At 37.0% G+C, this 21039-nt stretch overlaps 1 protein-coding gene across 2 annotated transcripts in view; it reads left to right on the top strand.

The window, feature by feature from the left end:
• Nucleotides 1–14086, top strand: part of EPHA3 (EPH receptor A3) — a 387238-nt gene extending 373152 nt beyond the window's left edge. The window contains exons 16-17 of one of the 2 annotated variants that reach the window (XM_065913656.1): nucleotides 6198–6256; nucleotides 13012–14086. In XM_065913656.1, coding sequence (XP_065769728.1) covers nucleotides 6198–6256; nucleotides 13012–13019 — 67 coding nt within the window. In that variant the 3' untranslated portion in view covers nucleotides 13020–14086. Of the gene's footprint in view, nucleotides 1–6197; nucleotides 6354–13011 lie in introns of both variants that reach the window. The other variant, XM_065913655.1, reaches the window with a different exon arrangement.
• Nucleotides 14087–21039: the final 6953 nt, after the last annotated feature.

The following is a 21039-nucleotide window of genomic DNA, read 5'->3' as shown; positions in this document are numbered from 1 at the left end:
TTATTTTTATAAATATAGATAAATTTAAAAATTTTAAAGACTAAAAGAAACATGACAGATGCATTTGTTCATTTCTATTCAGACAGAAGATGCATTTATTTGGGGATATTTATGTATATAAAATGAAATAGAGAAATGACATTTTCTTTAGATTCACAAAATTTTCAAACTCCATGTCATTGGATTCATCAATACTATCATAAATTTTTAGAATATAAATTTTGGGCATACAGAATGATATAATACATTCAATATTTTTAGAATGAGGTTCTAAATGAAGGTAACCTAATTTATAGTCTAAAGACTTAAATGATATATTTTAAACACCTAGAATAAGATTCTTAAGAGTCAATTATACTTAGTTAATTTAATTGAAATTATTTAAAATATATTGTTTTATTGTGCTAATTCTAATTGCTAACTTTGTAGGGATTTATCTTAAGTTGCAGAGCAAATATGAACAAAAATAAGCAGTACTTGTAATTTTTCCCTGTTATTGACACTAAATTCACATTAACAGATGCCTCTGATCTCTAAAAGAACAAAATATATTTCTTTTAGAGAATGTCTACTTTTTTTGACAAATATTATATAGTTTAACAGAAGTCTAAGGACCAAAAAACAATCTATTTCTCAAAATGACTTTGACCTCTAATTCTGAAACTGACAGAGTGACCTTTCTTACTGAACAAATATGATAAAGAACATTTCAGAAGAAAGCAAATATTCCAAATACTCAGGTGATCTCTTTTTTTTTTAATCTTAAAAATCAAAGCAAGTAATTTTACCATTGGGAGAAATTAAACCAGATGTAATAGCTATTACTGCTAAGATTTTGTCCTTAAGGTCTAGAGACAATTAAAATAAACACAATGACTTTACTCCTCCTTAATGTGTCGTTTATGTCCTAGTCTCCTGTTGGGAACTATATGTACTCAAAAGTATTTTTAGTTACCGATGACAAGTTAAATTTGTTTAATCCTATTTGGAATTTCTAATATTAAGGATAAAAAGATGCAAATGACCATAAATTCACATTTAGAAATTTGGCAAATACACAAGTTTTCCCTTGAAATACAATAAGATACTCTTTGAAATAAAAATGTTAACAATAAACTATAAAAGGAATTGAAAAGTATATTACCATTCGCAGGCAATAATATCAATAAATATAGATATAATTAACATTTTGCTGCTGAGAAACTACTCTTTATGGTCCCTGAAACTATTCACAACAACAGACAAAAAGCACATAATTATAGTGGGATAGAATACATCTTCAACATTACTAATATTTACTTCTAGACTCGGTGGGCATATACTTATTCATTCAAGAAATATATATAAATCATTATTTTAATGCATAAAAAAATAAAGCCCTTTGTAAACCCAAAAGAGTCTGTCTATATTATAAAAGGATAACCTAACATTCAATTTTAGAGTTAGAATTCTGGTGCAATACTGAAATAAGATCCTTATAAGAAGATATTCCTGGGACTAACAGTTACTTATTGACATTTGTCCCGAGTATGTGGTGCTAATTGTTATGGGCATTTACAGATAAAGTAAGAGCTGGTGGGAAGGAAATATATGTGTACCTCTTTAAAGCAACAGTATGAAAATCCACAAAAGAATAATTCACAAACCAAAATCCAAGGAGGCAGAAAGCAAGGGAGGAAAGTTATTTTTTGCTTCCCTTGAGCAAACATGTAATTTCCATGATTTCTTTTTAATGACTGCAGTCTGTGGCCAGTAGGTACTGATTTATGAAAAGCTGTAAAAGATCAGGTGGAACCCTGCAGGACATCGTTTACAGCTGCACGGATTGAAACCTATCTAATTTGTCTAGTAAAAGTGTGAGCTCACTGCACATCACCCAGCCTATAAATTTCCCCTTCAGACCCCATGTCTGGGGCTAGGTCTAAAAAAACCCAATGCCTGCAGCTGCTCAGAAAGCCTGCATTCCCCTGGTGCGCATGAAGAGACATCACAGGTTCTTCACAGTGAGAGACAAATTCCTATCCATTGATAAACTCTCCAGATGTCCTCTCGGAGGAGGAAAAGAACCAATTTTTATTTGAATTCCCCAGAGAAATCCTGGAAGTGGAAAAATGATACTTTGCAGGGCTGGTTATTCTGAGGTCACTGGTATTAAAATTAGGTCATTCTTTGTCTTCCTTATACTTTGATCCAAGTAATAAACAGAAGACTCGGTTGGGGTCACTCTAATCCCTAATCCGCCTGTCCTGTTTTATTTCAATTTGTTTGTACTAATTTTTTTCCAAATTCTTGTTGAGTCTGACTATATTGTTGAGTTTAAAAATACAAACCATTTGAATTGAGAAAGAAAAAGTCTGCATTTTGCTATTAGGCACACTTCGTAAATATTCTGAATAAATGTCCTGGGGTTTGATTCTTCATACCCACAAGCTCATAAATAAAAAAGGACTGCTATTCATGGGACCAGGAGTCAACAAGAGTCGACATTAGATTAGTCAGTGCTTCAGCTACTGTTGAAATCCAAGCCGTAGGGTGTGAGTGTATGTAAGTGTGCGTGCATACCTGTAGAGAGTCCAATATTTTATTGTCTCCTTTCTAGGTCTCACTTCATTTTTCTTAAAAAATTTCCTCACACCTGATTTAATGCTACACCTATCAATTTTGTTTACTGATTCTAAGTCTTATCCAATGGGTATAATATTATATCCAGTGTTGGCCAGTGACCAAGGATTATTCACTCATGATGGTCATGCAAAACCACCCAAGAATATTGTGCATATTTTGGAACCTGCCTTGTGTATCTATTTCCCTAATTTCTCAAATTATTAGGAAAATAGAACACAAGCAAGAAATTTCAATGATTTAAAAAATGAATTTTTTTCAGATTAGTAATTTAAAGAATCATAGAAAATTATTTATGCATATGTTCCAGGAGAGAATAACTTATAAAAGGCCATATTTATATTCTGTGATGTTCTAAATATTCCTAAAGGAAAGATAATACTTTGTAAAATAATGCTTAATTTCTCATTCTCTCTTTTAGATGACCTGTGAGTGTTAGTTAAAACTAAACCGTAACACAGCAAAACAACTTACAAACTCCATAACCTTAATTTGGCTTCCCTGATAGCTCAGTTGGTAAAGAAACCTCCTGCAATGCAGGAGACCCCTGTTTGATTCCTGGCTTGGGAAGATCCGCTGGAGAAGGGATAGGCTACCTACTCCAGTATTCTTGGGCTTCCCTGGTAGCTTAGATGGTAAAGAATCCACCTGCAATGTGGGAGACCTGGGTTCAATCCCTGGGTTGGGAAGATCCCCTGGAGAAGGGAATGGCTACCCACTCCAGTATTGTGGCCTGGAAAAGAGGGACATAGCATCAGAGTCTAACTAACATAAAGATTAAAGTCCTTCATATCTGTGTATTATGCTTAGTCTATACCAGTATAGTCTCTGGCATATTGTTAGTGTTCATAATTGTTCAACATAATCCTTAAGGCTATTATTATTGTTCATCTCAAAGCAAAGGCCTTCATAACTGCTATTTGCTCAAGCACCCATACTAAGAGGAAAGAATAAAGAGAAAGACAATCAAGTGTCTACCCGGTGACCGGTCCCAGTCTTTTGAGTCACAGAAAAATTAAAGAGATCACTGAAAGCTGAAAAAACAACCCAAAGGCAGCTTGCCAATAGAATGCTTCTCTTGGATCCTCAGAGATGAAAACATGGCTTCCTCCATTTCTTTTTTATCCCTGTTGTTCTTTGAGTCACCAGATCTTGTAGTTTGTCATAGACCTATAGTCAGACCTGTAATTATATGTCAATCCTAATGGTATGGACCTAATAGAAGCAGAAGATATTAATAAGAGGTGGCAAGAATACACAGAAGAACTGTACAAAAAAGATCTTCATGACCCAGATAACCACGATGGTGTGATCACTCACCTAGAGCCAGACATCCTGTAATGTGAAGTCAAGTGGGCCTTAGGAAGCATCACTACGAACAAAGCTAGTGGAAGTGATGGAATTCCAGCTGAGCTATTTCAAGTCCTCAAAGACAATACTGTGCAAGTGCTGCACTCCATATGCCAGCAAATTTGGAAAACTCAGCAGTGGCCACCGCACTGGAAAAGGTCAGTTTTCATTCCAATCCCAACAAAAGGCAATGCAAAAGAATGTTCAAACTACCCCACAATTGTACTCATCTCACATGCTAGCAAAGTAATAGTCAAAATTCTCTAAGGCAGGCTTCAACAATATGTGAACTGTGCCCTTCCAGATGTTCAAGCTGGATTTAGAAAAGGCAGAGGAAGCAGAGATCAAATTGACAACATTTGCTGGATCATTGAAAAAGCAAGAGAGTTCCAGGAAAACATCTACTTCTGCCTTTGCCTTACGCCAAAGCCTTTGACTGTGTGGATCACAACAAACTGTGGAAAATTCTGAAAGAGATGGGAATACCAGACACCTGACATGCCATCTGAGAAACCTGTATGCAGGTCAAGAAGAAACAGTTAGAACTGGACATGGAACAACAGACTGGTTCCAAATCGGGAAAGAGAACGTCAAGGCAGTATATCGTCACCCTGCTTATTTAACTTATATGCAGAGTACATCACATGAAATGCCAGGCTGGATGAAGCACAAGCTGGAATCAAGATTGCCAGGAGAAATATCAATAATCTCAGATATGCAGATGACACCACCCTTCTGGCAGAAATTGAAGAATAACTAAAGAGCCTCTTGATGAAAGTGCAAGAGGAGAGTGAAAAAGCTGACTTAAAACTCAACATCCAGAAAACTAAGATCATGGCATCCAGTCCCATCATTTCATGGTAGAAGGGAAAACAATAGAAACAGTGGCATATTTTATTTTGGGGACTCCAAAATCACTGCAGATGGTGACTGCCGCCATGAAATTAAAAGATGCTTGCTCCTTGGAAGAAAAGCTATGACCAACTAGACGGCATATTAAAAAGCAGAGACATTACTTTACCAACAAAGGTCCATCTAGTTAAAGCTATGGTTTTTCCAGTAATCATGTATGGCAGTGAAAGTTAAACTATAGAAACTATATAAGAAAGCCCAGCACCAAAGAACTGATGCTTTTGAATTGTGGTGTTGGAGAATACTCAAGAGTCCCCTGGACTGCAAGGAGATCCAATCAGTCAATCTTAAAGGAAATCAGTCCTGAATATTCATTGGAAGGACTGACGCTAAAGCTGAAATTCCAAAACTTTGACCACCTTATGCAAAGAACTGACTAATTGGAAAAGACCCTGGTGCTGGGAAAGATTGAAGGTGGGAGGAGAAGGTCATGAGGATGAGAAGGAGAGGATGAGATGTTTGGATGGCAACACCGACTCGATGGACATGAGTTTGAGTAAGCTCTGATGGCGATGGACAGGGAGGCCTGTCATGCTGCAGTCCATGGGGTCACAAAGAGTCGAACATGACTGAGTGTGAACTGAAAATTTTCTGTTAATGCTGACTATATTGTGCAGTAAGAATCATAGTCACAATGTCTATCTATCATCTATCTTTGTGTGTGTGTGTATATATATATATATATTTATATTGTATTATATTTGGTGTTGTCCTAGTTGTTAGACTTTCACTTATTGTTACGCATCTAGTGTTTTCTATTTCTTTCTAATTTTTTATTTTTAATGACATAGTGACATTTAATCCATGCCATCTTTACGTCCTTATGTAAATATGTCTACATTGTTCAAATTTTCCCTTAGAAAGCAACCTGTACAATGTCTGCAGATGAACATTCAGTAGGCAGGATTTAATATTGGAAACAAATCCATCCACCAAAGCAGACAACAGAGTGTTCAGAATGCCATGTCAGCTATAACTGTAACCTAAATTACCACCATCTTTGCTAATGGATAAACAAATTAAATTAAAGAAGTATGTATGGATATATTTATGCTTTTCACAGGCAAAGTTTCAGTAATTTAAAAAGCAGTCATGAGTAGAGAAGGGGAGCACTGAGACAAGATGATTACACAGTGTTCTTGCAAAGCTGCCAGCTTGAGCAGATGAACGCTTCATGGCAGATAAATTTTACAAATAAACAGGAGCGCCACATGAAGTCTGGAGGTTCCTGCTGATGTTGGTGTTGAATTTTGACACACAGCAACTCTGCTGACTCCTGATCTTTCTCCCTTTGGTGTTTTCTTTTCTTACAGGCCATCAAACCTTCTCCTGGACCAAAGTAACATCGACATTACTACCTTCCGCACAACAGGTGACTGGCTTAATGGTGTTCGAACAGCACAGTGCAAGGAGATCTTCACAGGCGTAGAGTACAGTTCTTGTGACACCATAGCCAAGATCTCTGCAGAGTAAGAATACGCTTTTGACTGAATGATTCTGAACTTTCTAGTGGACATACATGTCTTGAAATAATACATTTAAAGAGTAAATGAATCTCTGAGGTACTTAACTTTCTCTTGAACCCACTGAGCTGGGTCTCTTTGTCAACGACGCCTTCTAGATCGATGTGTTGATATGTCTTCCTCCCTCATGCTTGGTCCCCACAAAAGCTATCTTCATTGAACTGTGACCTTCAGATAAACCACCAGATATACACCCACACTCCACCCCAACAGACCCAAGTCTCTAATTTAGAACATAAGCAGATATAGCATGATGACTTGTATATCCCTGCATTTGTGATTTTCTGTTATTTTTAACAAAGCCTGTTAAAGCATCCACCTGCAATGCGGGAGACCCAGGTTCAATCCCTGGGTTGGGAAGATCCCCTGAAGAAGGAAATGGCAACCCACTCCAGTATTCTTGCCTGGAGAATCCCATGGAGAGAGGAGACTGGTAGGCTACAGTCCATGGGGTCACAAAGAGTTGGACATGACTGAGCAACTTCACTTTCACTGTCACTAACCTTTGTGGAAATGGAAATTTGAGAACTAGCTGGAATATCTGATATACAGAGAAACATGCCAAAGTCTAAAAGTAGTTCTCAAAGATACTAAATAAACAACTTATATTATGCTATCACCTTTTCTTAAGTGATCTCATGCTAGAAAATAAAGTTATAAGCAAGTTTAAGACATAATTTTCCTTAAAAAGTCTTATCAGTTTGGAAAGAGAGAAATGCACAATTGATAAATATTAATTAGTTTTATTTTATAATTTCATGTGTTAAAAGCCAGTAGGAAATGACAACTCATTCCGGTATTCTTGCCTGGAAAATTCCATGGAAGGAGGAACCTGGAGGGCTATAGTCCACGGGACCGCCAAGAGTCAGACAGGACTGAGCACACACACAGATATATATCTTAGGGATCCTTTGGTAATAGGACTTCTTTGATATGAGAAACCCATGGCCTTAAGGAGAAGGGGTTTACAAGGAATTAAATTAACCCAGTGAATAATCCATAAAAGTCATACTCATTCACCAAGTTTGCTAACTGGAAATAGGAAGTGAAAAACTGGAAGCCATACTCTTCATCACTCTGTGAATGAGACAGTTGACTTCACTTTCTAATGAGGCTGCGTCATTTTTTCTTGTTCTACACAGTGAATTTTTCTATATCCCCATGCACATAGCTGAAAATGACTCTCTCAGTCCTAGATCACACAACCTTGGTATGTCATTCAACTGACCATCCAACTCACTTTCTTCTAAGTCCCCAGGAGAGACATTCTGAAGGCCTCAGTCCTGCTTATAGACTGGCTTCTCCAAAGACATGTTTGCCATGAACTAATCATTTCATTTCAAAGGAGGTGGAGTGAGATAGCATGAACTTGGCTCTAGGCATTCTTTCCTGAGGGTGACATAAAGGACTGCTCCAAAGAAAGAGCTTTTGTGTGGAACAGATACATCAAAATTGTCCACAATTTTGTAGCTTGTAAAGTCTCTTTGGAAACTGTATCCATCTTTGAGTCAAACTCTTCTACCTTTTGATCTTTACTACATTAAATAGATCCTTTAGTGCCCTCAACTTCCTGTAAGTCATATCCAATATTTGAATATTCAAATGTTGTTCAGCATCTAAGGACTTTGTCATCTTGTCAATCATTTAAATAAAGTCACCTTGGAAAGCTATAGATTAGATGCCAAAAGGAAGTGTGTAATGTAATTAAGAGATACAAGCACCTAACAAATAGGTAAAGGAGTTTACCATTAATGGTATAGCATCCTTGTCAGAAACACAGACATCACAAAAGGATCTACAGAAAGGTTATAGTATACTGAAGAGGTGAATTTATTCTTAGAATATAAACTCACACTCGTGTACTTAATCTGTGCTAGCATTGCTGTTTGAAATAGAATATAGTATTTATTGAATAGACTTCTGACCCAACTGACAATGTCCTTTGGGTTTCTGTGATAGTTATTTTGATCAGACACAGCCCCAGAATATGTTAATGTATTTAAATATTTTTAGAAATTCTTATTCTAGTAATGTAAATAGTTTGGGTTGTGATATACAAAACACCTGCTTTAGAGCACAGAAGCATAGTAAAGAAGAAACACAAAGCTAAAAATTTCTGCACCATTGCCAGATTTTCAAAGGCAAAGCTATACAAATGTTTATTCTCAATAAAGTATCAACATTCAGAGCTTTTAGATAATGAAACAGTATACTGAAGTGGATGAGGCAGAACCTCGTTAATATGATTAACAGTGAGCTCACAATTTAAATATAGTCAGATATTCTAATCTGCAAATGTAGACAAAATGCTATTTGTTTAAAAAGGTGAAGTGGCAGCCTTTGTTATACTTTCACCTTAGGAATATGTTTGTCTCTGGTACGGCATTGGATAGTAAGCTCTTTTTAGGCTGGCTGGAATATTTTCACTTAGTGGTTATGATTATTTAAACAAGTTGTGAGTCTTTATGCAAGATGAAAGCTGATTTTTCAGGATACTCAGCTTTTTCAGATTTCCCCCTTCACACTGAGCCAGTTGGTTTCAGATCTCTCTCTATTTCAAAGTGCTTTCTTCTGTCCTTTCTTCTCAATTTAGGGTCAACATAGAATTAACATCTATTGACCTAAAACTCCTTGAAAAGTGTCATTGACTTCTTGGTTCTTTGCAGTCTCTATCTCATATGCCACCTTCCTTGTTTATATCACAAATGTAAGCATTTAAAAATATTTAATACATTAATCATTTAAGGAAATATAGTAAGGCAACATTTTCATCTTCAATGCAATAAAAATATTTAACTCTATATTTCATCCTTTCTTTTGCAGTCTTAGGTGTATTGCTTGATTTTGATTCCTTCCAATCCTTATTTTCTTAGTGTTTCCAGCCTCAATTCAGAAATGGTTCCCTTGACCAAATAACTCTAGAGCTTCTTTTAGAATAAGACTTTCAGATTATTACCTAAGAAAGGATATTAAATTTGTTTTCTTTTTCTATCCAAGCTATCAATCATAGGACAAGTGTTTCATACTCAAATAAATATTAGCTTATTCCAATTAGTTTAGAGATTTCATTTACATGCCAGCTACTCAAGTTACCTAATTTTCAAATAAAAGTTTTTAAACATGTGGTCTTATTCAGCCAACATATTTTTTAAAAATATTATTTCGTAGCCTAGGATGGATTTAGGAGGGTTAATGTGAGGAGGGAAGAGAGAATAAGAAAGGGCAAGAGTTATTAGAGAAACTGGAAAGAGAATGAAGGTGTGGAATGAGTATGAGGCAGATTAATTGCTGCATGTCATTACCCTGCACCCTTGGATGCCATTTTCAAAGTGTCATCACCTATCCTTTTGCCTTTGAAGTACCAGATAGCTTATTAACCTCTGGTCTCAGTCTTCAACTGCTCTTTAGTCTTGAACTTTTCCACTGCTCTTCTCAATAGGGTAGTCCTAATGAGGTAAGGATACGGGGAGTGTTACTGAGACTACAGCAGCTGGATGTTTAGAGAGATTTCGGTCATGGCAGGGTGGTAGGTAGAAGACATTTTGATGGGGTGAAGAGAGTAGAGCGTACATAAAAGCTCAAGCTAAGGCATAACCTACAGGGATGTTCACTCTAATTCTCTTTTCCAGTATAATCCTTTGCATTAAATAGAAACAAGACTACATATCAACTTGCTTACACTGGGTTCCCAGATGCTGAATCTGAAACAGTTTTATGCAGATTTCTTCATGTACCCTTGGGACATACACTCATAAAAAGCAATGAGGAGGCATTGGACTGAAGAAGAAGACTCAGTTCTACTTGTTGGAACAAGAGTCCTAAAGCTGGGCTGGTCCTTCAGACTTGTCCCAAATTGGTCTGTGAACTTGCAGTATCTGATTTTTTCCGGTAGCCAGAGAATCAGTGGTTCGGTTCTAGAGGAAAAATCAGGGTTAAGCATCATAGCGTGTATTACTCCCTCATTATGCTGAAATTTCTCAATGACCTCAGGAAATTTAGTATATTACCTTGGATCATTTTTTCTATCTTCCCATGATTGCATTTTGTTTTTAAGCTTATAAAGAAGGCAGAAAAGGGGAGACATAGAAAAAACTGAGCAAGGTATAATATGTATTTATGTATATATGTATATATATATATATATATATAGAGAGAGAGAGAGAGAGAGAGAGAGAATTGGAAGAAAAATGAGAGAAGAAATATAAAAACAGAATCTATTGATTTATACACATATATTTATGTCTGTCCTGTTTTCTGGCTATTAGATTCATAACCTGACTTTGTAATAGTTTGAGGATGAGTAGAGAAATGTTTGTTATTCATTTTAAAGATAGATCCCTGGTATCTTTATAAAAGAATCAAAATCCTGTAGAGCATGCATTCTCAAAAGCAGGGTTCAACATAGATAACCTAGGTGTGGGAAGGGACAGGGAAGCCTGGCTTGCTTCAGTCCAAGGGGTCCAAAAGAATTGGACATGACTTAGCAACTGAACACCACCACCACTCAAAATGAAGGTTTCATTATCCACAGTTACACAAAGGGCAGCAAGCTAGATGTCAGCATAGCTCCCCACTAGCCTTCCTGTTGCAGCAAGGTAGCTAAAGACTGTGACCAGAGGGGACCTCAGGCAAAATACAGGCTGTCCTTGGAGAATTTATTAGCCCCTTGAATGGCAGCAGGGTTCAGGGGTAACCTGTAGGGCATTGGGATTTCACTCCCAGCTTAGATAATAGGAATGCAACTGAGCTTTGATTAATTTTATGCAGCAGATGCTTAACTAACATGTAAACTGCTTCTTAAGTGGTTCCTATTGTCTCCTTGCACGCACACCTGTATTGCTTGGGAACTCACTTTTTAACAAATCACTTGGTTCAATTCTATGTAGTTAAATTCCCAATTTTTCATTCTTTCTTTAATGCTCAGTATAAAGGAGCCCCACCTTTGTGCGCATTTGCGTGTGTGTGCTTTTCCTTCTTGCCATTTTCAATTTGGCTAGCACTCCAAGTTACACTTAATACTCTGTCAACTTCTAAGATAAATATATTTTGGACAACTGATTTATTCTTTAGTAAGTACATATTGAGCCCCTGCTAAATGAGAATGATTGTTTAGGGTGTGCTTGATAAGTATAGTACAAAACCCACAAGAATCCTTGTTCACATGAAATTCACTTTCTTGTGAGACAAGATAGAGAGTAAAAAAATAAATAAACCAAAAAAAAAAAAAATGGGGGGGGGAGTATGCTAGATTGTGATAAATACTTTGGAAGAAAATGAAACAAGAAAAGTAATAGAAGTACAGATATGAGTGCAGAGAGGTTTTACAATATGGAGTAGGAGCATCAGGGAAATCTCATGAGAGTGATATTTGAGTCAAGACCTGAAAGAGGTGATTGTATGAACTAATTACTTAAATCAAGAATGTTTAATTAATTATTTGCACATGTCTAGCTAAGTCTTCCCTCTCCTCCACAAATGAAGTTCCATGTATTCTTATAATATTTATTTCAATTCCTGGTTTCCAAGTATTAACTATTTTAAATTTAATGATTTTGATAGAGAAATATCCTTGCCATTTTTTTGTAATTTGAAAGAACTTTATACTTTAAAGAAATTATTTCAGTGATCTATGGCTAAACAGCACACTTCCCCAAACGAAAAGGCTAAAACAACAAGGATTTCATTGTACACACAGTGTCATGAGTCATGAATTTGGGTAGAGCTCAGGTGGGTGATTCTTCGTCTCTGGTGCTAGAGTTGTTTGAAGCAGTCAACTAACATGAATCTGATCTAGTCTGGAGGGCTTGAGGTGGTTTCATTCTTCTTTGCCCTGGTTCAGATGCTACATGTACCTAGGCCTGTAGACCAAGTGCTTACTGATGACCTCTTCAATACTGCTGCTGCTGCTAAGTCGCTTCAATTGTGTCCGACTCTGTGCGACCCCATAGACGGCAGCCCACCAGGCTCCCCCGTCCCTGGGATTCTCCAGGGAAGAACACTGGGTTGCCATTTCCTTCTCCAAGGCATGAAAGTGAAAAGTGAAAGTGAAGTCGCTCAATCGTGTCCGACTCTTAGTGACCCCATGGACTGCAGCCCACCAGGCTCCTCCATCCATGGGATTTTCCAGAGAGTACTGGAGTGGGATGCCATTGCCTTCTCCGGACCTCTTCGATAGGTAGTCATATCTTTCCACTGGCAGCTCTGGGGCCTAGAAAGGGTGCCTCAGGAGATAAGAAGTAGAATCTGTTAGTTGCTAAAGAACTGAATGCAGAAACTGATATAGTGTCACTTTAAACACAATCTATCAGTCAAGTCAATCCCCAAGCTGGCCCTTACATGGTGAAGTTCCAGATGGACAGGAATTTTGAGGGGAAAACTATTCAACACACTTCCTATATTCAACCTACAACCTATATTCTTCCGCAAGGATAACAGTGGAGTTATCAGGATATATAATGCTACACATATGTTACAAAAATCAGAAAATTATGCCTAGAGCTTTGGGACCTGTAATTGTACAAGTTTTGTTAATTGAAAATATCCTATTTACATACTGTCCAGCAGGCCATGATTCTTACGAGAAATTTTCTCCTTTTTTTAACAGCGACATGAAAAAGGTCGGTGTCACTGTGGTTGGGCCACAGAAGAAGATCATCAGTAGTATTAAAGTTCTAGAAACACAATCCAAGAATAGTCCAGTCCCAGTGTAAAGTGCTGTTTCTGGAAGAAAGTGGAAAATGTGGCATCACTCTGCAGACTTGATGACAACACTGGTGGACATTCCAAGCCCAATAAGACACTCAGATACGAGTAAAATGCCTTAAAATGGAATTCAAAAACTCTTTATTTTCCCCTGTTGTTTAGTGGATGGGTGGGTGGGTGTATTTTGTTTTTTAATTGCTTTTTTATATTAGTTGATGGATTAAATCAGAATTCTTCAGCGCAAAATGACAAAGAACTAGTATAGAGCCATTGATCGTAAACTGACTCTCATAAAAGCAAAACAAATGAAATAGCGCAATGAACATGGCTATGCTTCTGAATAGCCACAAGAGAACAGACTTGTGATATTTTTATACACAGAAGAGATCTGTAACAGGTATTTTGTTTTTTGAAAGCAAGCAAAATAGAGGAATTCATACCTCAAACCATCTGGCCATATTTGCTACCTTTTCATTATATTATTCTCTTTTATCTGTTAAAAAGCATATAGAAATGAAGTTTGTAGTTGTTTTAAGTACTACACATTTTTGATTGGTAGCCTTCTTAAGTATTATCATGTAAAAATGTGTTTTAATTTTGAAGAAAAGTACATATTTATTTCCTTTTGAATTATCTTTCATTGTTTTCTATTTATGCCTTGATGATTTAACTTGGATTTGTGACAGCCAAGGGCCAAAAGCTCTCTCAAATTGTCAGCAGCAGAAAACATGATAAACTAGACACAGAAAATGATGTGTTTCTTTCCAGATTGTTTGAATCATACACTCATATGTATCTATATCTATATATAAAAAGAAACGAAACCCTTTCCTTGTTCATACACTAACCAAGTCTCCCACAGTCTGAATTATTCCACGCACTTTTGTCTCTCCATTTATTGTAAACTGCGTGCTCCTAATTTAGTGTGAAATACCGACTTGTGTGTAATGGATTTTCAATGACATACCTGCCTTGCTTCGGTGCTTAGGAGGCCATAAACTCCCTCCTTTGGTAAAACAGCTATATTAGAGCCCCTGAGTAGAGAATGCTACACTGGAAAGGATTGGGATACTATTTAGGTTGCTGTATTAATTGGCAATGTAGCCTATAAGCTGATGCATGAATCAAAAAGATCACTGGCTGACTGGTTTTGAAATGCCACTTTATACATTTGCTTAAACTTGTTGAGCTGATTATAGGGAATAAGGATTACTAAACTACTCATCTGCATCACTGAGCTTTTGCTAAATTATTTAAACATTGTCATCATCAATAGCAAGTATTATTATCTTTGAGTCTCCAGTGAAATTCACCTATTATAGTTTTGGTATATATCTTAGAGACATTGAACTTCTTGACACATTGAACATATAATCTTCAAAATAGCTGGTTGTCCATCAAAACTCAAAATCTGGAGAGATCTCTTCTTGCAGGAACTTGGACTTGCTATTCCATAAAGGTCAAATATGAGCATACTCCATAATATTTGAAATATATACCTGGTGGAGATCTAGCCATAATAGATTGTGGAACAACATTTTAGCTCTATCTATAATCTTTCTAATGCTGATATGATCATGTTATTGGAATAAGAAATGCATATGTCACAAGAATAGAAGGGATAAAACAATGCTGCAACCTTTATGTTCTTATGCAAAATGGAACACTTATACAGTTCATAATCACAGATCAAAATTCACAAGTGCTAATCTGTTGTAAATTTAGTGTAATAAGGCTTATGTTGTATTCCTTCATATATGCAATTATTTCTCAAATGTCTTCAATATTCTTATAATCAAATCATCCTACTAGAATTATGCATTGGGTGTATAAGAGCATGAACCTTTTAAAAAGATATATATGATTATGAAATTAATTACAAATGTCACTTAAGCCTGCTAGAAGCAGCTCAAAATCATTTTTCAAGCAAACATTTTGTTTTGTGGAATGTTAGATTGAGATCTGAATCTGGCTTCAATCTCATTTTTTTCCAGACTAGCATTTACTTTCTTACGTACTATTCTGTGCATACTCCACAAAATCTGTGCATTTCATGAACTAGGAGAAGTTGAGGATTGTTTAATCTATTTCATTTATTTTGGCTGTGGTTTCCATTTGAAAGTGGAAATTGTATATGCAGTATATTGCTCTTCATTTTTCACTATTTTTCTATCTGACTTCTTATAAATTTACTTTTCACAATCCTTACCCTGTACATATGTAAACATAACAGTGTACGATTCTTAACTGTGGAGTAGAGGTACTAGAATGCTTATGGCCATCTCTTTGTACAGAAACTGTGTTGGCTTTCAATAAACATGAAACCACAATTGCTTCATAATGTCATGTACCATATTATCTGATTGTATCTTAAGTTTGATTTACATATTTATTTCTGGTAACTTGCCCATGTTAAGCTGTACTAAGTATCAAATAAGCCATGTATAAATGTGATATGATTGACAATATGTGTGTACTTTAAATTTTCATTTTCAAAACATTACTCATTTAGTCTATGTTGTACAATGTTGATGGCCTCTTACTAATGTAAAATGATTTGTAGTGGAAACATTTATATTTTTATAATAAACATAACGAAAATATTTTTTACAGATTGGAATATGGAAGTGGTCTTTGAACCTTTTTAAATATTATAAAAATGTGCTTGTTTAAACAGCAAAATAATGAAATTTATGTAAGTCAAAAAGAATGTGCTTTTGTTTCTTTTTTCTCCATTAGTGAGGAAGAGATATATGTTATGTTATCCATAGGCATTACCTAGCCGTGATTGTATATCTGTTAAAATACTGCTCTAGTTGATATAATTTTACATTGTAATTCCTGTGAGATAATTACTTTCCCTCTATTGTTCCAGTAGAAATTATGGAGCCTTTCTTGACTTAGAAATGCTGTCTGAATCACTTTGGATGGGAGAATGAATGACATAGATTCATACCAGCTCCTAGTCCCGAGCCTGCTCTTAAAGATTGTGGATAGGATCCCGTAGAATTGATGTTCCATAGGGACTAGAGGTGTCAGAGAAGTTTATGTCCAAAAGAAAGTCAGAATATCACTTATGAAAAAAGAAGAAAGGAATTCTGAATGGGTCAGATAAAACAAAAATGAGAAACAACCAATGAGCTGAAACTTCAAATAATATTCTAAGAAACACTTAAAACTTTGAATAAAGTAGATCCCTAATCATTTGGAACTTATTTAAAGAAAGTGATTATATATGAAAATCATTGCTAACTCACAATATGAGGCAAGATAAGTGATCAAGATTTCCATAGGAGTAGTCAAAAACAGATCAGATTTGAGTTTTCCTTGAAAGAGAAATAGCATTCAATCTTGTTGAGAGGAAGAAGAAGAATGTGTAAGCAGGAGATAAAGGAAGGAGGTAAAGAGAATATATTTAATTCAAGATATATATTTTAAGCACTCTTATGAGACAGGTGTTTTCCAGTCACCATTTACAAATCACTTCATTAAATTTTGCAACAATACTGTGAATAGATTTTGTTATGTTCAGATGCTCAGTTGTGTCTGACTCTTTGAAACCACATGGACTACAGCACACCAGGCTTCCCTGTCCTTCATCATCTCCCAAAGCTTGCCCAAACTCATGTCCACTGAGTCAGTGATGCCATCCAAAAATCTCATCCTCTATTTTCTCCTTCTCCTCCCGCCTTCAATCATTCCCAGCATCAGGGTCTTTTCCAATGAATCAGCTCTTTGCATCAGGAGCCTAAAGTATTGGAGCTTCAGCTTCAGCATCAGTCCTTTCAATGAATATTCAGGACTGATTTGCTTTAGGAAGGACTGGTTGGATCTCCTTGCTGTTCAAGAGACTCTTAAGAGTCTTCTCCAGCAACATAGTTCAAAGGCATCAATTCTTTGACACTCAGTCTTTATGGTCCAACTTTCACATCCATACATGACTACTGGAAAAACCATAGCTTTGACTATACAGACCTTTGTAGGCAAAGTAATACCTCTGATTTTTAATATGCTCTCTAGGTTTGTCATACCTTTTCATCCAAGGAGCAAGCATCTTTTAATTTCATGGCTGCAGTCACTGTCCACAGTGATTTTGGAGTCCAAGAAAGTAAAATCTGTCACCGTTTCCATCTTTTCATCATCTATTTGCCATGAAATGATGGGACCGGATGCCATGATTTCATTTTTTGAATCCTGAGTTTTAAGCCAGCATTTTTACTCTCCTCTTTCACTTTCATCAAGAGGCTCTTTAATTCCTCTTCACTTTCTGCCATAAGTGTGGTGTCATCTGCATATATGACGTTATTGATAGTTCTCCCTCCAATCTTGATTCTAGCTTGTGCTTCATCCAACTTGGCATTTTGCATGATGAATTCTGCATAGAAGTTAAATAAGCAGAGTGACAATATGCTGTCTTGATGTACTCCTTTCCCAATTTTGAACCAATACTTTGTTCTATGTCCGGTTCTAACTGCTGCATCTCAACCTGTATACAGGTTTCTCAGGAGGGAGGTCAGGTGGTCTGGTATTCCCATCTCTTTAAGAATTTTCCACAGTTTGTTGTGATTTACATAGTCAAAGGCTTTAGCGTAGCCAATGAAGTAGAAATAGATGTCTTTCTGGAATTCTTTTTCTTTTTCTACGATCCAACAGATTTTGGCAATTTGATCTCTGATTCCTCTGCCTTTTCTAAATCCAGCTTGTACATCTCGAAGTTCTTGGTTCAGATACTGCTGAAGCCTGAAGGATTTTGAGCATTTCTTTGCTAGCATGTGAAATGAATGGAATTTTGTGGTAGTTTGAATAGATTTCTCTACTTTTAATAGATGATAGAATCAAGGCTCCGAATGTCCAGGTCATCTTTCCAGAGTCATCCCAGTTAATAAACAGATATTTCAAACTGGGATCTTCTTATTCTGTGTTTTTTCTGTAATATAATTGTTATTGTAATCCCTGATATACTCTGGGGACAGTGACAGGGTCCATTTGCAAAAATAGTTTGGGGAAGGGCTGTAGATTAAGTAAGCATCTATATTCGTGTTTAGACAAGAAAGCAAACACTCTAGGATGATAGTAATAGAATAAATAAGGAAAAAGGATGCATACAAAGACACAAAAAGAAAGGAATTTACCAATCTAACATGAGAACTGTTCCAAAGGTAAGAATCAAAGAGAACTATAAAATGTCTGGAGTGTTTGTGGAAATGTTGGCACTATTGTTAGAAGTAAGAAATTAGGAGAAGTTAAATATGTAAGCTTGCTAAATTTATGGTGCTAGTCAAACCTTAATAAATTCAGTGTTGAGAATGTGAAGCTAAAGCTTTAGAAAAATAATTCAAAGGAAAAATGTGTCTCTGATACTAGGTCGAAATCTATATATCTTTTTGTGTGATACATATACATGTATCTTTATCTTGGACCACTTCTTTAGGTTAATGCTAGCTAGTATAATAGTTTAATCTCCAAATGTCATCAGCTTAAAACAATAAAAATATATTTTTTATTTTAAAAAATGTTTATTTTATATTAGAGTATAATTGATTAACTTTGCTTTGTTAGTTTCAAGTATACAGAAGAGTGATTCAGCTATATGTGTATCTATTCGTTTTCAAATTACTTTCTCATTTAGGTTATTACAGAGTATTGTATTAAGAAGACTTCATGGTGCTATACAGTAGGTCCTTATTGGTTATCTATTTTTTCCATGTTATCTATTTTTTACTTTTGGTTTCACTGGGTCTTTTTTGCTGCCTGCGGGCTTTCTCTAGCTGCTGTGAGTGGGGGCTGCTCTTCATTGCGGCGCACAGGTTCCTCTTTGTGGTGGTCTCTCTTGCTGTGGAGCATAGGTTCTAGGCACACCAGGTTCAATAGTTGCGGCGTGGTGTGTGGGCTCTAGGAAGTGTGGGCTTCAGCAGTGGTGGCCCAGGGGCTCATTAGTTGTGGGTCAAGGGCAGGCTTCAGTAGCTGTGGCACATGGGCTTTCCAAAGCCCGCGGCATGTGGAATCTTCCTGCACCAGGGACTGAACCTGAGTCCCCTGCATTGCTAGGCAGATTCCCACTCACTGTACCACCAAGGAAGTCCAGTTACCTATATTAAAGATAGCAGAGTGTGCATGTCAGTCCCAAGCTCCCAATCTATCCCCCCCGCCCACACACAATCCCAGTAATCATAGATTTGTTTGCTCGGAGTCTATTTCTGTTGTGTAGGTAAATTGATTTGTATCACATTTTTAGGTTCCATGTATAAGCAATATCATATGATATTTGTCTCTCTCACTCTGACTTACTTTACTCAGCCATTAAAAAGAATGAAATAATGCCTTTTGTAGCAACATGGATGGACCAGGAGATTATCATACTAAAAATACAATTTTAGACCCAGAATAACACAAAGTAATTATTTCCCAAGTGGTCTCATTTGCAATGATTCAAAACCCATGCTCTCTCCATCTTGTGGAGGGTAAGGCCTTGGAATCCTTTGCTTCCAGCTGGTAAATGGAAGAGAGGATTGTCTGTGGCCCAGTTGATGAACCCTGCCAGTGAGTGGCACATATCACCACCTCTCTCCATTGACCAGAACACAATCATACCGCTACGCTTGGCTGAAAGAGAGTAGGGATAGAGCAAGCAGTGTGCTTACATATAATAGGGAAAAAAAAAAAAAAGGGGGGCTTTTGGAATCCATAGAGCAATCTCTGCCACAAGTCCTTTAACTCACATATGTAGTTTGTCAGGGGCAGCCCCGGTGGCTCAGCGGTAAAGAATCTGCCTGTAATGCAGCAGATGAGGGTTCGATCCCTGGGTCAGGAAGATCCCTTGGAGGAGGGCATGGCAACCCACTCCAGTACTTCTTGCCTGGAGAATATCATGAACAAAGGAGCCTGGCGGGCTACAGTCCTTAGGGTAGCAAAGCGCTGGACACGACTCAAGCAACTGAGCGCTCACGAAGTGCCTTTCGTGTCTCTTACACTTACAGTGTGGCTTATTGTGTAATAGCCTTCCAAAAGGCCATTAAGAAAGCATCAATCGCTTGCTAAATCCATTCATTTCTTCTTCTCTACAAGCAACCATTTTTAATGTCTTCTCTCATTACTTGAATCCAATACTTCTATTAGTGGTACCTGTGTCCTCTATGGGCATTTACTATTCATATCTCATTTCAAGAGAGAATGTATTAGAAGGAGAGCAATTAGCTGACAAACTCAAGCTGTTGTATTTTCAAAGTCCCCAGCATAGTTTACACCAGGCCGTGGAGAATGGTGGGAGTACCAGTTCTGCCCCATTTCTTTGCAAGCAACTGATTCCTTTAATAGGCAACCTTGAATATCATGCTGCCGTTATCCTGGCTGAGACTTTTGCAGAGTTGCACTGCAGTCTGAGCATCGGATCCAATCCCACATTCTTTGCTTCATAGGTGTCAGAACTGTTTTTCAATCTACAAGCTCTCTATACCTTCTTTCGTTTTGTTTTATTTATCTAGTTTATTTTGGTTGCACTAGGTCTCATTGCGGCATGCGGGCTCTTTCACTGCAGCGTGTGAGCTTTCTCTAGTTGCAGGTCACGGGAGCTTCTCTTATCGCAGAACATGGGCTCTTGAGTACATGCACTTGGTAGTTGCGGCCCGCAAGTTCAGTTGCCTGTGGCATCTTAGCCCCAACCAGGAGTTAAACCCACATCCCTGCACTGGAAGGCAGTTTCTTAACCACTGAACCATCAGAGACGTCCCTCTATGCCTTCTTTTACTCCCTGTTTCAATCCTTCCTTGGCATGCCCACCAAAAATTTCTTAGCAGGTCTAATTCTATCTTGGTATCTGCTTCTTGAACATCTAAATTGAAACAATGACCCTCAAGTTGATTAACCTGGAAATTAAAATGACATCACTTACTCTTTCTTCTAACTTCTTTTAGATCACCAAATCCAAGGTTCC

Source organism: Muntiacus reevesi, chromosome 21 (genome assembly GCF_963930625.1).
Source record: "Muntiacus reevesi chromosome 21, mMunRee1.1, whole genome shotgun sequence".
Lineage (NCBI taxonomy): Eukaryota > Metazoa > Chordata > Mammalia > Artiodactyla > Cervidae > Muntiacus > Muntiacus reevesi.
Note: the sequence above shows the minus strand (reverse complement) of the source record. Positions and strands in the feature narration are given on the sequence as shown.